The 18,915-nt window shown below is 43.7% G+C and overlaps 3 protein-coding genes across 5 annotated transcripts in view; 1 reads left to right on the top strand and 2 right to left on the bottom strand.

The window, feature by feature from the left end:
- The window catches only part of ZFYVE26 (zinc finger FYVE-type containing 26), a 41,448-nt gene extending 39,790 nt beyond the window's left edge, over positions 1–1,658 (bottom strand). For all 3 annotated transcript variants that reach the window (XM_065754417.1, XM_065754435.1, XM_065754427.1), the window contains exons 1-3: positions 1,396–1,658; positions 1,028–1,106; positions 106–195 (exon numbers count right to left, since the gene is read on the bottom strand). In XM_065754417.1, coding sequence (XP_065610489.1) covers positions 106–195; positions 1,028–1,106; positions 1,396–1,586 — 360 coding nt within the window. In that variant the 5' untranslated portion in view covers positions 1,587–1,658. The remainder of the gene's footprint in view (positions 1–105; positions 196–1,027; positions 1,107–1,395) is intronic.
- A 1,400-nt stretch (positions 1,659–3,058) lies between these two features.
- Positions 3,059–7,149, top strand: LOC136060108 (galectin-related protein-like). Its single transcript, XM_065754403.1, has 5 exons — positions 3,059–3,265; positions 4,747–4,835; positions 5,569–5,743; positions 6,105–6,406; positions 6,838–7,149. The coding sequence occupies exons 1-4, from the start codon at positions 3,095–3,097 to the stop codon at positions 6,246–6,248; spliced, it is 579 nt and encodes a 192-aa protein (XP_065610475.1). The 5' UTR covers positions 3,059–3,094; the 3' UTR covers positions 6,249–6,406; positions 6,838–7,149.
- Positions 7,150–7,165: 16 nt separating this feature from the next.
- PLEK2 (pleckstrin 2) lies at positions 7,166–16,501 on the bottom strand. The gene is made up of 9 exons (XM_065754260.1): positions 16,319–16,501; positions 14,038–14,202; positions 12,851–13,032; positions 12,039–12,130; positions 11,533–11,720; positions 11,075–11,176; positions 10,032–10,115; positions 8,678–8,756; positions 7,166–8,069 (listed from the first exon to the last, which is right to left on the bottom strand). The coding sequence occupies exons 1-9, from the start codon at positions 16,364–16,366 to the stop codon at positions 7,942–7,944; spliced, it is 1,068 nt and encodes a 355-aa protein (XP_065610332.1). The 5' UTR covers positions 16,367–16,501; the 3' UTR covers positions 7,166–7,941.
- Between the last annotated feature and the right edge of the window lie 2,414 nt (positions 16,502–18,915).

Genomic DNA, 18,915 nt, shown 5'->3' with positions numbered 1-18,915 from the left:
AATATACACAGACATCAGGTTGGGTTTTCTTTTGGTTTTTTTTATCCCCAAAACATTGGGCATTCTGCATAACTAACAAGAAGTTGGATATGCTAAACAGCTCACCTTCAGGACTTCTTCAGAGACATCTTTCTGCAGTTCTTCCAAGAACAATAAAAATTCTGTTTCTCTCTGAAGAGCAACAGGTACAGTTTTCTGGAACAATATAAAAGAATGGGGAGGACGTTAACCAATACAAGCTTTATTTATCTGTGCTACCATAACTGAATGTTTGCTATTTCATTAACAGGCATACAAATGTCTCTCTGAAGATACCTAATTCTCAGTTGAAGACTATTACACATCTAGGATCTGCTGCTGCACCAGTGGATTCCATTGGAATCGAGATAAATGTCACTTCTGCAGGAAGTGCAATACCACCAATTAAAGATATCTTTCATTAAAATAACAAAGGAAGTGCAAAGCTTTTAGCTGTGACAAGCGAATATGAAAGAAAAAAAAACAACACACACCACCAAACATACTTGTACTACCCAGCATACAAATTAAAACAAAGACAAATAGGGAAAATGGTTAGTTTCTCTTTCACTCATGAAATAAGTCACATCTGTTGTTCTGAAAACAGTGATATAGAAAGCACGTTAAACTCCCATGGCATGAAAAGCTTAGAAAGAATTGTCTAATGCTAGAACCGTTTTTTAACTTAAGTGAGAAGGGTGTCTCACAAATGCAGAACTTGATAAACTCAAGCTTTCAAGTGATGGAAATCATAATAAAAGGCCAATTTCTATCTCCCAAGGAAAGAACCAAGGAAAACCCTACTTTTTATTCTTCAACATGCAGAAGAGAAGATCACTTTCAGAGATTAACAGTTGTTCCTTGAGAAGTTTGTTAAAAGCAAAACCAACAGACATCTCCAGCTACCTTGAAAGCTCGATTCCATCAACAGCAGGAAAACCTACAGTTTCAAATAAGTAACTGGAAAGACATTTCACACTTGAAAGACAGCTAGAACTAAGTTCTGTACCTGATTCCTTGCAAGCCATTTTTCCATCACAAGAAGCCAAAGCCAGGCAGTTCTCCATGGGGTGCAATTCTGTTCGCACCTGTAAAAGCAATAAACACGTATACACCAGATCATGCAGTATTCTTCCCTATTCTTAAATCCTGGAAAACGGTTAGTCAGAGCTTATTTTGACTGGTTTTTAAATTCGTTATGCATTATAAAGACGGCCAAGTTTTTGAAGAAGAGTTCTAGCAGGAAAAGAACACCGAATACTGGCATTGCTTACACATTTCACTTAATTACTTCTGACGCCTCCGCCCCCCACGCCCTGCCGGCCTCCAGCAGCCAGCAGCCCAGCGGCCACACTGCGCACAAAGGCACCTCCTTACCTCACCGCGGCGGGACAGGCCACCAGCGCCTGGAGGATGGCCTCCACCTTCCCGGGGCCGTCGCCCCGCCACCGGCCCAGCTGGGGCACGCAGGCCCGCGCCAGCTCCCAGCGCCCGCTCCGCACGCACTCGCAGAAGAACTCGAAGAGCCGCTGCAGCGAGGCCGCTTCTTCCTTGCCGAAGGGATGCATCCTCCCAGCGCGGCCTCGCACCTGGAGAGGAGGACACGCGGGGCGGGCACCGCGGCAGCACTGGCTCTACCACAGCACCGCTACCCCCGCCGCCGCCATCTTGGAAGCCGCGTCAGCTGACCACGCACGGAAGGCGCGCGCCCATTGGCCGGGCCGGGGCAGAAGGTAAACAAACCGCCATCTTTCTTCCGGGAGCCTTGCGGCGCCTAAGCGCCCGCCCTGAGTTTGGGCCTCTCTGATTGGCTCTTGCCCAGAAGCCCCGCCCCCTAAGCGTGTGCGGCTCGGCAGAGCTTTACGGCGGGTGCGCGGGGCCTCGAGTGTGTGTTGTATATACACGGCGTGCGCCTATGGGCGCGCGTGTGTAAGGGACATTGAGAGTTAGAAGTCTTCGGTTGGAAGGAGCTTTCAAACATCGCGTGTTCCAACCGCCTAACTTCGTCAGCACTAAGCAAAAGTTAAAGCTAATGATGGTGGGGGCTGACAGGTATACCTGTTGGATGAGCGTGTTTGCGTGTACACAGAGTGTAAATACTGGTAAAGATAACTATATGTTCTGATGCCATTTCTGCCCTTTCTCAAAGGAGTGAATATATGATGCATCCTTACAGAGTGTGAAGAAGGTGTGCACTGAGAAGTACATACATGTTTTTTTATCCCTTGAGTACGTGCATATCACTGTGTGTATGCCTCTCTCCTGCTTTCTATAGGGATATGTACATTCATTCCTTTGAAAGAGGATTGGAGGAGAATAAAAATGTATTTTATAAGAAGACTCAATACTTACATGTATTATGTAGGTCACTCCAAAAGTAATGCCTACTATAAATTTCCATGGAAACTCCAGCAGATACAAACCCCAGTAACACCATTTGATAGAGCAAATTCTCAGTCACAAAACACTCTTTTTCAACACAGTCACCACCATTAGCTATGCATTTTCACCAGCGATGAACAAGAGCCTGCATGCTGCACTTGTTCAAATCTGCATGGCCATCTGGAACATGGCTTTTCTTTCACACTGCTGTCGCCACTGCTGAAACACATCACCCACCACCTCACTGTGCTCACATCCACTGTTTGGTCTCCATAAATGTTCAGCAAGTGCTAATTCCATGGAAGGATTCAATGCTGCACCTTTGATTCATATGCACTTCAATGTCAGACGCCATTTTGTCTGGCTGCCCCTCTACTGTCTGTCACATAGCAATAAAATGTAACAGAATACTGGTGGGAAAGTTCAACCCCTGCTGCTGTACCACCTGATGTCATGGACCAACATCACAAAATAGGAGGCATTAATTTCAGAGCAGCCCCCATATATTTACATAAACAAATGCACACACACACACACCAGTAAGTACTTCTACAGTACATACATGCAGACATGCAGGATATGCCTGGCCCTCCAGGTGGGTAGCAGGGTGCTCCATGCTGCTGCTGACACCCTTGGCTGTGGTGCGCCCAGGCATGTGGGCTGTGACTCAGCTGCTTGGCTGGGTGTTGTCCAGATGCTGCTTGGCAGAGATAACTCACCCCCTCTCCCGACATCCTCCCTTTATTCTGGGCTTTTTGTTTGTTTTTGTCATCACACGAGAAAAGCTCCTCCAGGGACGCCTGCTGCAACGGAGGGCAGTGTGTACGGCACAGCAGTGATGACAGAGAAGGAGAGGTGTCCCAAAGTAAGTGAGCAAAGGGGTTCCCAGGGCTCCTGAATGGAAAATATGGGAAGGGAAGGGGGCCGTGTCCCTGCACACACTCTGGGACTCACCTGTACACCCTGCAAGGTGCTGCAGGAGCTTGTTTCACTGCTGGCTATATGGCATCTTGAGTATTTCTCACTCATACTGTCAACTCAGCTTCAACTGAGTGACTGCGTGTGGACAGCCCCTGAGCTGCTGGAAGAGCTGGAAGTGCTGAGACCTTATGGTTATGGTTTGATCTATTCTAGTCTGATCCCATATGCCTTGATTGACTCTACTTCCTATGGTGCAGCACTACGCCAACTATTTCTCAACCTGTACTTTCAGTTTGGGGTAACATCTTGCACAGGCAAGAAAGGAGCTGTGATGTGACATAGGACCTGTATGATGAAGTTCTCTTAGCCTCTGTTATCCATTCTGAAATTGCTTTATCCAGTTTGATTTTAAGTATCTACTTAGAGCCACTCTCCTTACTTGCGGAGCTGCTCCCTGACCTAAAAATATCAGGTGGCTGATACTTTGCTTTTGTTATGAGAATTCATAACACACCTGCTGAGTTACCTGCCCAGCTCTGCAAGGGTACATTGTTAACGATCATCAGTACTGGTGACACTTTTGAAGGGATTTTTTTCATCCATTTCTTCCAACATTGGCATTGGTAGGAGCTAGGGGTTTATTAATACATCTGGGATGTGGTAAATGTTGGCTGGATTTAAATGTCAAGAAGGGAAAAGAATTGCTTGAGGTTGTCTTAGCAAAAGGTATAGGTAGTATATTGAAATTAGGAGATGGAGTATAGGTGAGATGCTTTCCATCCTGAATTTGTGTTCCCATCAAGTAAGCTAGCACTCAATAATTTAAAATTGTAACACTGGGCATGTTTTCCTATCATCTGAATTTGAGAACATGTATGAAACACTCACAACAGTGTACACTTGAATGGAAGCCCATGGGTTTCCATGCAAATGTAGTTGTTCTAATAGCCAAATTACTGAATCATATATATATACACTGTGCAAGTCTTCTAGAAAAAAAAATGAAGTTTTTCTTTGGAACACTGGAAGAATAAAGTGTGTTATCTGTGAGAGTGTCTGTTGTGCACTGGCTTAGAAAATTATCAGTGTTACACAAACTGCTAATAACTCTTAGTGTTTCACAGCAGCTTCACTCCAAGAATGATGCAAATGGAGTGATTACACACTATGCTATAGTACTCTAAATGCCCCCATTCCTTTATTTTGAAGTTCTCTTATTCTTCCTTGCCAGCCATTGTCTCTATTAGTTCCTCCACTGACCCTCAAAACAGCCAGAGAATTACTTGGAACAAGCAAATGTAGCTCTGGTATTCCAGTGGAGTGAATGGGAGAAATGCAGATCCACACAAATTCTCTTTTACATACAAAATACAATAAAGCTGTCAGAGGGGACCTGCTGCAGCTCGTTTCCCCTCTTCCCTGTAGGTGGAGCAGTATGTTGGTGAAATTAAAGGCGGACTGAGACCTGCCATGAAGATCACTGTCATAGGGATGGTACCTTCCAACCCCAAGAGGTAGGTAAAGAGGCTGATGGAGAAGTCATCCATGCCATATGCTCTTTTCTGTATTAAATTCAAAAGATTTTTTTAGTGTCTCTGGGAGGAAGGAAGTCATAGAGATTCATAGTTTATGGCTCTATTTAATTTTCCTGCTCCTTGGCTGAGATGAAAAGGTAGAGCAACAACTCACTGTTAGACCTTTCTGACTGCTCCTCCACCATTTTCTACTCCTTGCCTTCATCTAATATGAACTAGGGGGGGGGGGGGGGGAAATGGCGTTTCTCTCCCAAGAACAGGTTCAACTCAAAACTTGTATTTAGGCTGTCTGCTTGTGGCTGGAATCAAAACCATTTGAAAAATAGTAGTTTTGGCACAAGAAGTGAACACCCATTGCACTGTTTAATCTAGATGACAGCAAATGTGCTATCATTACTTTTTTTCATGTTTGGCAATTAATTCCAGCACTTCCATTGATGAAATGTTAGAATTCAGTCACTCACCAATACTTGTTTGACTTCACTCAGAAGAGATGGAAGACAAAACTGGAATTTCTTAGTATCCTGCTAGAAACTGGGAGAAAGAAAGCATGGCCTACACTCAGCCTTTTCTGCAGCTTCTAAACCTACGTGCAGTTTCTTTAGGCCTCCTGTGTTTCAATCTGAGAAGAAATAAACAGCTATCTCTAGTCTTTGTAGACGTCTGCTACGTTCCCCACATCCTTTTACGTTGTTGTGTAATTGTTTTTCAGCTTCTCAGTGACTCTGCTCTGTGATCCAGTGGATGCAAATAAAGACGTTGGGATGATTTTTACAGTTAACTTTAGTGAGAAGTCCATCACTCGAAATGCACGAATTGATGGGAAGTGGGGGATGGAAGAGAAGAATATACCCTACTTCCCATTTATAGCAGGAGATACATTTAAGGTAATTTTGGGGGTACTATGAATAGGGTGGAGGGGAGAAGGGCTGAGAGCTGTGTGTATGACTAACTACTGAAACTGACAGGTTAACAGCAATGGTGTATTCTCATATGACACAGAACAACAGTTCAAGCCCTCGCAGGAGAGATTCATGTATTTCTCTAGTTCTACTGAGAGAGCTCTCTTATAAAGAGTTTTACAGTACTACCTCAGCATAGAGTAGGTTATTTATTAGAGGCATTTCAGAGGAACTGTTAGACTTTGTGCTTCACTTTCCCTATTGCACAGGGGTTCTAAGTTCACACTCACTGAACTCAGCTCAGCTGCTAGTCTCTAACACCCTCCCCTGACTTTTTCCATTGCAGATGGAGCTCTTATGTGAACATCAGCAAATAAAGGTTTTGCTTGATGGACGGCAGCTCTGTGACTTCACTCACCGCATCCAGCCCCTGAACCTGGTGAAAGCTTTGCAGATCACAGGCGATGTCAAGCTTACCAAAGTGGCGTGAAAAAAAAAAAAGAGTTCACAATATTACCAGAGAACAGAGACAAATGTACTTTCATCTGTCTGAGAAATATTTTATCTTTTTCTCCTCGTTGATTTTGGAGAAAGTGAACTGTCTTTTTTCATTTGCTGATATGTTTGAAATACACTGCTTTTTGTTTTGTTTTGTTTCTCATCCATGTTCAAAAATTGCAGGGCTATGTCTGGTCCAGCTAAATCAAAGGACCTCTACTTAGATACTTTCTTTGTCTCTCACATTAGAAGAGTTCTGATGCTAGGCAGTATTTCATATCCTCAAGGTTCCCTAACCCCACACCAGCTAATGGAGCTCAGTCCATTGTGGTGGCTGTTAGTCTTGTGACTAGAACTGAGCACTATGCAGGCAGTGGGACTGGGAAAGGAGAAGTGGGAGATATCCTTGGAAGTGAATAAGACAGTCTGGAGGGCCCCAGTGTGAGCAAGGCTCACATTATCAGGAGAGAACTGCTTGTCCAGGAACCTCTGATCAATCAGCACAAAGCTATATGTGTTTCACAGTACAGAGTAATAGATGCATTACAACCATCCCTGACTGTTGCAAGTAGAGTTCTCAGGAACCGAAAAGTTTCAACAGTTGTGGATTTCACAGTCTTCTCTGGACCAGTCCTATGAAATTGTATGTGTAGCTGAAACTGCATTATCCATTTTTGCATATGATTAAAACTGTCTTTGCTAGCAAACTTCTTTACCAGCTTTTATAAGTATTTGAATGCATGCATATGTTGTGCTGTTAATTCACTGCAGATTTAGAAAATAGTCTTAAATATGTGGCAGTTATAATACATAAACAAATATGAGAGAGATGATTCTGTGGATAGAGGACTACCAAATTCCTCTGTGATTTTAGGGAAGTATTCTGTCTTTAGAGTGTTAAGTTCTGCAGAATCTTGCAGATACTGTTACTCAGATAACAGAAATCCAATAAAAATATCATATCAGCAGCTCAGTTGGAAGTTTTGATCATCTCATATATTCAAGTTCTACTCTGCTACTATGGACAATTTCTCACTTTCCATAGTACTCTAATTTTATGGTCTATGAGATTGCTATTTGCACATATTCCAACTGATCCCTGAGAAACGTTTTATCTAAAGAGCACAAGAGAATCAAATGCACTGAACTTTTTTTTTGTGTGTGTGAAGTATGTTTAATGACACCAGAGCTAAGCTTGAACAAGGTTTTATCACAATGTATCAAGAAAGGCAGCCTCAGACTCCAGGGCCTTTCATGACTGTGACTCAGTTCATGCACCTTGATTCAGTCCATCTGAACTAGTTAAGATGATGAACCCTTTATAAAGGGGAAAGGAGCAAGACATTTCTGCTTTAGAATAAAGCAGTCTGGATCTGTCAGATACAGACTGAATACTTGTACAAAAGACTTTTTTTTCTTCCAGCTTGAAATAGTCTGTCCTACTGCTTCCTTGCAAAGCATCTTTATTTGTATCCACATGTTGTTCTTTGTCTGGTTAGATGGTAAATTCTTCCAGACCTATGTGACTCCCAGCCACCTAAGATTCTGATCTGCCAGCTACGTGCTGTGACAATACGCGTAACAAAAATATAATGTCTAAGGAAAAAAAAAACTTCACTCCCAGACAAAGAGAGCAGGAAACTTGGTCACAAAGGTGACGTCATTTGGCGTGGAGTCCATCTTACTCATGTCAGTGGTTTGATCGCCTCAATCCATTGTGTTCGCTCTGCCTTGGAGCTGGCCTGGATATAATAATGAATGTCTTTTTTGGTGATGATTTTGAAGAGGTTGCCTTGCACATTGCCCTTCACTCCTACCAAGAAAAAGAATGTGACAGATCAGGAAAGTTCAGAGAACTGTTTTGCAGCTGATACAAATTCTTAATATGGAGGGATTTGAACATAGTGAATTAAGGTATCAGATCTTGCCATTTCATTACAGACAAGACAGCTAAAGCCATATTGTCTCTGCTAAATCTGGATTCTCTCAGATCCAAAGGAGAATATATACAAATAGAGAAGGCACATAAAAAAGGGACAGCGTCAGGGGTTTCCTCAGGACTTTGAGTCCAGTAACATCCAAAAAGGCATTTTCTCTTTAGCTGTTAACTCTGGAATACTGATGTGTTTCTTGAGACTCCTGTATATCTGACTAACAGAAGTCCATAAAAAGGGAGCACTCAGCATACGCAGAAACAATTAAAAACAAACAAACAGACAAACAACATCCTCTCTGGTAGGGCCCAGCCCATTCCAGCAGTGTGGGGATTTCTGATTGCATGTTTTTTTCTGTCTCTTGCAAGGGGAGGAGAAAGGCTAGCTCTTGGGTTTGTACAGCCAGCCAAACCACAAACCACTCCCAGCGACTGTAACGCTATCGCATAAACACATACATAGCAAAGTCTAGAGGCTCTTGCTTTACCTGTTGGGACTCCATTGTCCTCCAAAGCTGAGACAAGACAGCCACGAAGAGAAAATCCACCTACTGGTCTGTTTTCTTCCTGAAATCAATCAATCAAACAAACAAAACAAAAACACAAACAAACAAACACAGCATAAGGGAGATGAGACATAGCTGCAAAGTACCATAATCAAAATAATTTCCCAGACCGCACCAATTATTTTCAGGAGGTGGAGATGCAACACTGGTCTTTCTGGATACAAAACATCCAAGTAATAAAAATCAGAACATGTTACTGATGAGTTACTATTTTGTTTCAGCCTCAGACTTTCTCTGTTAGTGTTGAGAATGGTGAAGACTAAATAAAAGCACAAAGGACGGGCTAACTGTCACATTTCAAACTTATGCACAGTTTTATCAATAGCAGCCCATACTAAAACAAACAAAAATATATGCAAGTTTTTAGCTTGAAGCTTTTCACTGAGCTTGCATGGGGAAAAATCTGACTATTTTCCCTTGTAAGATGAAAGGATCTTGTGCCTGAACTTCATACTCTGCAGCCTGATTGTATAGCATTGCAAGGGCAAGCTGCAATGCAAAGAACAAACAACAAGAAAAAAAAAAGGCAATCAACCAAGCAAAAGAAACAAAACAAAACCCCCAAAAGTGAGCAGGCAAAACAAACAAACAATAAATAAATAAATAAATAAATTAGGTCCATAAGATCTAAAACTGTCAGTCTGCTTGTTTTCTTTAAAAATTACATTAAGTTCTCCTATACATGTTTATCTTAGTAGCCTGAGCTTTGTGGTACCCTGTGTATCAGGGGCTGATGGATCTACATGACCTTCTGGCTCACTCTCACTGCAATGGTTACATCCATGAAGATAAATGGGTAAACTCTCCTATTCCTGTAGCAAATCTAAATCTGAGTGGAAGAAATTCCTGTAAATACTTTGAGATCGAGCAAACCCTATTTAAGAATGTAAAAAGAACAGAGGAAATGCCAGTGTTGCTCTCAAGTGATGGAGTGCCCACCCAGAAAGACTACAGCCTTAGAAGAGTCCCTGCAGGATTGTGTCCCTGTCACAGATTGTGCATGTGCAGCAAAAGAGTAACTGCAAGGTTGCTGCCCTACATCTAAGGAAAGGGAATCTCAATGGGGAAAAGATGGGGGATGCAGGAACAGACAATCATATGGGGACAATCTCCGAGGGTAGGGCCAGTGAGGCTTTGTTTCCCAGGAAATCAACAGAAGAATCCAGAAGGAGATTTTGGAGAGAGAAATATTCGTAGCATAATTGTCTTGAATTTTCATTATGATATTTAGATGTGCAAGAAGATTGCTGATGGTACCAACTCCCCGTTCACATACCTTAGTGGGGTCATAGTAGTGCAAGAAAGCAGGATCAGCTCTCAGAACAAATTTCCTCACCTTCCAGTTTTTCCTCTTGTGTCCCTGCAAAATGGAAGGATTAACATTACTGCCAGGGCATACATCCTGCAGTGGCCATTTTCATGCAGGCTGTATGGGAAGCCTCAATAGGTGACAAAAAATAGATATTTTGCAGCCAACAAAGAAAAAGACATTTCTGACTTATAACAACTCCCAGGATTTTCTGCTTAACACCATTCAAATTCCTTATTCATAATCATCTTTAACATTTTTTTTAATTCTTTCTTGTGCTGGAAACCAAGAAAGAAGAGTGAAAGGACCAAGTGATTACTACACCTGCTCTTAACTTCAATTCAATGTGACTGTGCAGTGCAGGTGGGGTTCCACCTGCGGGTGGCTGTGTTCTGCTGTGACCCAGTGTAACTGATCCTCATTTTGCTCATAGCAAAGGTCTGAAACTAAGTCTTGCAGAGTAAGGGTGGGATCCTATAAGCAATTACCACAGGCAGGTAATCATGTCTGGAAAAAAAACAAGACTCACCCCCACCAAGGCATCAGTGTGAGTGTCTGAGCAACTGTTCATAAGTTAATGTCCACTTCATGCAAAAAAACCAATGTACTCTGCTTTGAAATTCATCTGTGATCCCCAGAATATCATGTCTGCTTGGAAAATCCCCATGGGGTGAGTTAAACCAGAGGAACAGTGAATCCACTTGGTGTGACTGTAACAGCTGTGGTGGAGTTTGTGTGGGACTCTTGATTGCAGCTTCATGCCTATCAGTATACACTCAGCACATACAGAATATCCAATTAATCCTGCCAGAACAGCAAGTTCCATAGCTCACGTATTTATAACCAGGAACTCTCCACTTCATGATCTCTGGTAATAGTGTTGGTAGGCAAGATCTACTCTGCAGGATACAGCTATACCGCCATGCTTGTGTAACACATTCATTCTCCACTGAACTGTATGAGCTGTCATTTTTCTTGCTTCCCAGTGATCCTTCAAAGTCTATATTTACCTGTTTCACCAAGTATCCTTGCTTCACAATTGTGCCACTTAATTCTGAGATGTTAAATTGTAGCTCTTCCTTGGAACTGAGCATTTTCTTACTGGTTTCAGCCTGCGAATACAGAAAAGATGGTCCACACTCATTTTCAATCTAAATGCATTCTCAAGTACAAGATTCTGCATTTTATTTTAACTGATCTGCTTTTAGCTACTTCTTCCTGAGCAAATTCTGCTCTGCACCCTTTTTGATACCAAGTTACTTGATTTGTAGATCTCTCCATATCCCTGCAGTTTGTTTCCAGTAGAAGTACCAGTCCTAAGCTACTGAAGGCCCAGAGCTGCTTATTCTGTTTGTTTTCACACCTGCATATTCTGCCTGTGGGAGCATGTTGTGCATGACCCCTTTACTTCTGCCCAAAATCAAAACAAAGGGCAGAGGAGCTGCCACTTGGCAGCCACATCACTTACAAACATGTACAATGCGGTGGAGTCGTCAAGGAACTGCTCAGAGAGGTCGCTGTAGCGCATGGCCCCGGTGCTGCGTGCCCCCACAGGCTTGGTGAAGTTCTCCTCCATCAGCATGGAGGCCAGGGTGACAGCCTCAAACCGTGACACGGCAAAGCTGTTGGAGATGAGCCAGTCCACCAGAGCGGATCCTGTGGGGAGAAAGGCAGCTTTCAGACCAAGGGAATATGCTCTTCCAAGGGCAGATAAATTGTCTCCTGCCCTACAAGCCTTCCTTTGCTGAACCACCTCGGCACCATCAAAAAGGCTGTCAGTGTAATGGCAAGGGTGACAAAAGCAACGGGTCTTCTATGGGCTTCCATATAACCAAGGAGAAAGAGAAAAAAGGCACTGGACAATTCATCTGCACCGATACTTTCCACTGGGTCATAACCAATCCCACCATGAAAACAATGCAGTAGTAGCTCCCTTGTCCCTGCAACATTTCAGAGGTGAGGCAGCAGGCATACCTGTGAAGGTCTCTTTGTATCTATTGCCTTGTTCCACATTGAGGGTCAGCTTAATTCCAGTGCTGCTGTCACGCATTTTATCCACTATGTGGCTGTAAAAGAGATCAGAGGACAAAGTTACATAACTAGAAAGATGGGCAGAAATCACCATGTGCGTCTGTCTGCTCCTACGATACCTGATGATTACCAGCACAAAGGTGTGAAACAACCTAGACACCTCCCTGACCCTTAGAGCTAAATATGGTGTAGCAAGACTATTCTCCCAAAGCAGAGCACTAAGCAGGATGCCTTACAATGTATCCTTCATTTCAAAGCACTTCAAATTGAGCTAGAGTTGGATTCCATATACTTTCTCAACGCAAATTCAATTCATGCCATTTTTCCATTTCTTAATAGAAATTCTTGTTCAATATGGCATACCCTAAAAATCCTAGCCAGGTTTCTGTCTGTCAGCTCTGAGAGATCACCTGTATGGTGTGCACAAAGTCCTGTCTCATTCTTTCTGCGACATTACAACTTGCAAGATAATAGAGCACCCAGCCAGAATATCTCTGTAGCTGAGTAGCCTTCAAGCCAGCAGTGATGTGCCTGCACAGAACCACCATACACCCAAAACTTAGGGTCAGGAGGAAGTGCATTCCTGTGCCTCAGCTAAAATGCGTGCAAACTCAGGATGGAACAGCCAGTGTTGAATCTTCTGGTGATGAAGGAGCAGATCTGTGAGAGAGAAGCTTCCCTTCACCATCTCATCCAGCAGCTCAGGTGCTTTGCAGAACACAGCAACAGCAGCAGGAGAAAACATGAACACTTACTGGAGGCTGATGTTCTCTAGCAGTTTGAAAGAGTTCTTCATTCTGTGAAGCTCTTGCACCTGCACGGGGTGGCCAGCATGGATGGCTCCAGTGATGTCCAAAGCCCAAGAGTCTCGCTCTTCTCTAGAGCAACATTCAAGGAAATAGTCTGTGTTGGTTTTTGTCTTTAGTTTGATGAGTAACTGTGCAGAGAGAAATGCAAAGTAGAAACAATCTTTAGCTCTTGTTCTTCACTTTAATTTTGCTTCTTTCACCACTGATCCAGGAGAAATTAGTGTGTTATGGCATCCTGCCTGGGTAGTAGCAAGAAACAATTTGGCTGAAGGATGCTGAGCACAGCTCTGTTGGCTTTTTTTTTTTTTTTTTTGCGGGGGGGAAGGGGATTACATGGTTTTATTATTATTATTATTATATTTTTTTAACCTAAACCCCTGAGTTATCAGTTACAAACATGGTTTTGTGTGCATGGAGTATGAGCTTGGAAGAAAACACACCACCCAGATTCCAGAGTACATGGCAGTGTTCTGCCAACCACAGAGCCTTCACATCCAGATCTCTGGTTTCTGAACAACTACAGGCTCTCTTTCTAGGCTCATTCTGCCACAAGAAATGCTGAAATAGTAAGCAATTGACAGAGTCATTTCCTTCTGGCCTCACTCCAGGGAGGTCTGTGTGACAGCTGTCCACGAGTGAGCGGAGAAGCAGAGGAGGCACTTTCCCTTCCACAGCCTTTTTGCTGGAAGCTTTCCACAGCAGCAAACTACCACTGGATGGAAAAGGGAATCTGAAATGGGCAGGAGCAATCCGTGCAGACAGATGGATTTAGGACAACTACTGAGCTGATGAGCTGCCATTTCTGCCCCATCCTTTTCAGGTTTTACTGAGCTGCTTATGTCCACTGTCCACATACTTGTATGCCAGTGCATTTGTTCTGGTGCCAGAGAAACTTTGTTTAGATGAATGTGCCCCAGATTTGAGCACGGGGATGACAAAGACAGAAGGAAGGAATTAATTTCCAGTCCTGGTTACATTGCAAATGGCTGTTTGCTTTTGGCTGCACCTACTTCTGGTAATACATACCCCAGTGATACGGTTGTAACAATCAAAGAAATCAAGGGGAGGGGAAAGATAAGGGAGAAATTAGAAAGTGAGTATCATAGAGGAGAGATGCATGTTTCCAGCCATACCGGTCTGTTCTCATATTCCAGACATGGACAAGTAATAGTGCAGCCGTCCAAAAGGATCCTGCCCTTTGGAGAAGACTCCTTCTTGCCTCCTTCAAGTTTATAATACAGCAGCTTATCCTGTAGCAGAACGAACCATCTTACTTTCCAGTTATGAACAATATGACCCTAGAGGGAAGGAAATTCACATATTAACACAAGCATCGGGAAATTGTTTTTTTTTTTCCTTCTTTTTCATGAAATACTATAAATCAAAAACAAACTGAAAGGAATCACGAGAAGTTGTTGTGAGTCCTGTTTTCCCTGAAATACATGATTAGTAATGAAATAACACAGCTCCATCAATATAAAATCACAGAGTGAGAATAGAAGGGTCACTTGCCTGTTCCTTGCATCCCTTCTTGTTGATATTGGGAGGCTGCCTACCTCAGCCTCCTGGGCTGAAGCATTCCCTGTGCTACTGCTTCCAGCAGAGGAATTATTCTCTTCACTGGCAAAATACTGAATGAAGGCTGCTATCAGAAGCATTCAAGGTTATACAGAATGAAATACTTATTCTTTCCTTCCCATAAATAGCCCCCAGCTGCCATTTGCCCAAGTGCATAGGAGAGCACAATGAGTGAGGTGGGCTACCAGCAGGCTCAGTTCTCTGTCCAGCCCTGAGGTGCAGGGAGCTGGCTGCCTTTCTATGGACCAGGGAGAATCATGGCCTGCAGGCAAAGTGCCGAGCATAGGAAGCTCTGACGCTGGGAGAGGTGGGCACTGCCAGGAGGAAGGAACATGCAAGGTCCAGTTGTGGCAGGAATCAAAGCCCATTAACTTGCTATGAGTAAAGGAGAAGCTCAGCAATTTCCAATAAAAGAGGTGTAACAAGTCTCTAAAATCCAAAGCACATTAGAACTAATGCCTTTGAGTCTATACTAAACACGATTTGTCTAGCTTGGTTTTGTTCTTCCCTTCACCTTCTTCACTGTCTTTTTCACCTGTTGCAAATATCCTTGGCAGTCTTTCCTTTGTTATGGTTTTTTCTTTCCTTCTTGGAGATTTCCTCTTTTTCAGGAAGTGATTTTACCCTTCTTTTTCTGTAACCTTACCTGATTCTCATATAGTTTACTTAGTAAGTAGAAAATGTTATAATACTTAATTTGGTCATTTATAACCCATTGCAACTTTCTTCTTGTATCTACTCTCTTCTTAAGGAATCTGTTTCTTTTACCTGATCCCAGCCCTTTCTTTTCTTTTTTTCTCTGTGTTTCTTCCCATTCTTGTTCCCTCCTCCCTCAGTTCCCTTCATTCACCCTCTCTCTGGTCTTTTTCTTATCAAACTTCACAGACTTTCTGTAGTTTCAGCTCAGCATGGTGACAATGCCCTGTTCCTCTCACTGACATGGTCCCTTGGCTTTCCATGCCAAACCCTATAGCCATATAAGAGCCACGAAGCACGACCACAGCCTGGAGACAAGACCAGGAGCAGAGACTGCTCCTCCTACTCCATGGAAGGGGCACTGGGGAGCAGCTCAGATCGCATGTGGCCCGCAGCTGGCCTGCCAGCAGAGCTCCTGGCAAGGATTACCATCATGTTAGCACCAGAAGCGCAGACACGTAGTGCAGAAAAGCATTTCCTAAGGCGTGGCAAAGCTTTGAACAAACCTTTGAATTGCATTCGGAGCGTGCAAAGACCATATTAGTCACTGAGTCTTGGGGTTCTGAAGGCTGCTGACACCCCCTGGTGTCCCTGCGATGGCTGACTCGGTTCTGTGGACAGAAGTGCTGGGAAAGGCTGAAACCTGTCACACTGCCCAGTTGTTTTCTCACCTCTTACCCTGGAACTTGGAAGTGTCTAAGAAAGTTGCTACTTAGGACACATTCCTATGTTTGTATTGCTCTCAGTCTCTTAAGTAAGGATAATCTGTACCCCATCCTCCCATACAGAATAACAAAGCCTGCACAGTGTCCACTGAAAAACGAGCTGTGCCCAGCACCTCAGTCCAGCCTCTCCACAGCCACTTCCCTGCTGCCACGTAGCCCCTGCCAGGAAATATTTTTGCATGCTCTTTGCAGAGGTGTGCCCGTCTTTCTGATAACTGAGCCATGCTGATAGCTCCCTCCCTTCTCTCCAGGCAAACACGAGCACGAGGAACTCGTGGGAGGGCAGTAAGTGCCTGTGGGTCCCGCAGATCCCCCATAGGAGCCTGGAGGGGCCCCTCAAACCCACACCGGTGGGGCCCTCAGGGGCTGTTTTCCCCTTCGGAGAGAACAGCATGAAGGAGGCCACAGCACCTACCCGCTTGACAAGAAAGCCCTCCTTCAGGACTCCAGTGGTCTCCTCCATCACGGCCCACAGAGAGCAGAGCTTCGTCCCGCCGAGAAGCACCCAGGCCCTGGCAGCCCTTCCCTCTGCATGCCTGGAGCTGAGGAGAGCTCATTTTTCTCCATGACCCTCCTCCTCCACCCGTGACGTATTCTCCCATCCCTTCTTTCTTGCTTTCTTCCCACCTATGAGATGCTAGTTAAACATTGAGCTGGCTCTAGTGCACTACCTGCCCTCTGGGGAGAGAAACAAAGGGAGGTCTGAAAAGGATCTCAAAGGAATTTCACCGAATTCAGGGTAATAAAAAAACAGCCCGTGGTGAGTAAGCCAACATAGGCAGCAGCTTCACGATGGCAACTGAGGTGAGACATGGGGATCACATGAAGAGAGAAGCAGCATCATAGAACTGCACCTCAGCATTTCTGACAAAGCCATTCTGGGCAATTAAGTGTTTCATCTGATAACTGCATCTTAGAGGGTTCTACAGAACAGAGCACACCAAGCATAACAGGTACAATGAGCACAAGGAGAATTTTACAAACCTAACAGAATTGCTTTGACAGAAATTTACTTTACTGAAGAAGTCCCAAAGTCTCCCAAAGCCCATCCTGCTTTCAGTGATCACTAAACATGTACCCCGGTATTCCTAAATACGTCTACTTCAATTTCACAGCCTAAACCCATATGCAGACAACAACCTGGGTTCTCAGAACAGCAGTTTGATCAGCAAACACTGTGCGGTGACCTCTTGAAATTCTCAAGAAACTCCAAAACAGTGCCTTCTTGTGCCTGAACATGAGCCTGACCATTAGTTCATTTTTTAAAACCTCAGCCATGACAAATGTATTTGATAGGGTCTTGATGAAGTCAGTCAGAATGAGTAACAGCATATTAGACAGCTGCAGTGTACAATCTGCTGTACTGTGAGCATTTCCTGACTCGTAGCCAAACTGAGGCGATAAATGCAGATAAAGGTACAGACTGTGATAAAGAAGCATGACGCACTGCACAACAAAGCATAACAGAGCACTTGTTGCCATGCATTAAAAATAAAAGGAGGAAAAAAAAAACCCAGAGCTCTCCAGCCAGCCACGTTCTCTGAAGCAGCTCTGTTGTATTTGCACTCTGCTCAGATTGCTGCTCACACTTTCACACACCCAGGAAAAGAACCAAGCAAGTAATTACCTTGTTTTTTACTGTATTTCTGACAAGGAAAGAGGAAGAAGGAGATGCTGAAGAAGGTATTCAGACATGTCAACATACTGGAGACCACCCAGAGAACGACCTTACATAGATCATGAGAAATATAGTGAGCAACTGTATGCTAATCAACATTAAAAACCAGAAATCCCCTATGAGCAGAAAGCATGCTGGCTGAGATCTCAAAAGCAGGGAAGCCATCCTGAAGTGAGCAGTCCCCTCTGTACTGCACTCACCCCATGTAAGCCAGATCCCCGGTTGCTCCTCAGGCTGAAATCTGAGGCAATACAGTGAGCTTAACAGGACATCCAGACAATGGGTTTCTCTTGCAGGTATGTGGTGTTTTCAAAGATACCCATGTAAATTCTCATAAAGAAAAATGTTCCTAGTGTTTTAGCCTTAAAGTACAAAGGAACTGACTATTCTTTGTTTCTTTTTTTTTGTTAAGAGCAATCTGTATAAGTATATACATAAATAAAATTGAGCACTGAAAAGCAGAATCTTGGGAACAAAACTGATGCAGCCAGAAGAAAAGAAGTAAATAGCATGTCACTAAATGCTCTGTACATCAGAATTAAACTGAACCATCTACATACCTGCAGTGTCCCACAGCCATTAAACTCCAGGTAGTAACTCAAAGTATATGCACTACTCATACAAGCAGGCACTTCAAGATGTTACCAATGCTGAAACAAGTTAAAAAAAAAAAAACAACACAAAAAAGACAGGAATCTAGGTAGAAACAATACATTAATACTATATTTGCTTCCCAGACCAGCATGCTTTACGTAACTGGCTCCAGGAATACCATGTTCCAGCGTACTGTACTTGAGGTTTGCCTTCACGTTGCTCAGCTTGTTACTGCAGGCAGCCCATAACCAGGTGGGGAAGGCAATTCCACGCTGGTGAGGACAGGTAGGAGCTTGCAGAGAGCTCTCGCTCAGGCAGTGATCTCAGAATTGCACAATAACCAGCCCGGCTCCAAGTTCTGAGTGAGAGAGCACTTATTTCTCCTGCACAGACCACCCACAGCCCTACAGCTGTACCTCGGCAAAATCACCACTAACAGCGGAGGATTCTATTGTCAAATTGATGAAGGTGAAGGAAAAATTGGTAAAGGAAAAGCCCCCTTGGCTGGTCTGGTTTGGCACCATGTAGTTTTGATAAAGTGGAGCCTTCACTTCCTCCAACACTTGGAAGTACTTCTTTGATACTTAATCGGGATATTCATAATACGCACGCATCCATCCCTCCCCATTCCGTAGAGGTTACACAAGGCTAACCTCCCCATTCTGTAGTGTGCTCCCTGAGGCTGAGCAATAGGGCATCTCTCAGCTTTGTAGGAAAAGGGTCATACAGTGTGAAATGGG

This window comes from Cyrtonyx montezumae, unplaced genomic scaffold, assembly GCF_038088225.1.
Source record: "Cyrtonyx montezumae isolate F1298 unplaced genomic scaffold, pur_monq_1.0 scaffold_10, whole genome shotgun sequence".
NCBI classification, from domain to species: Eukaryota; Metazoa; Chordata; class Aves; order Galliformes; family Odontophoridae; genus Cyrtonyx; species Cyrtonyx montezumae.
This window is presented reverse-complemented; position numbering and strand designations above follow the sequence as displayed.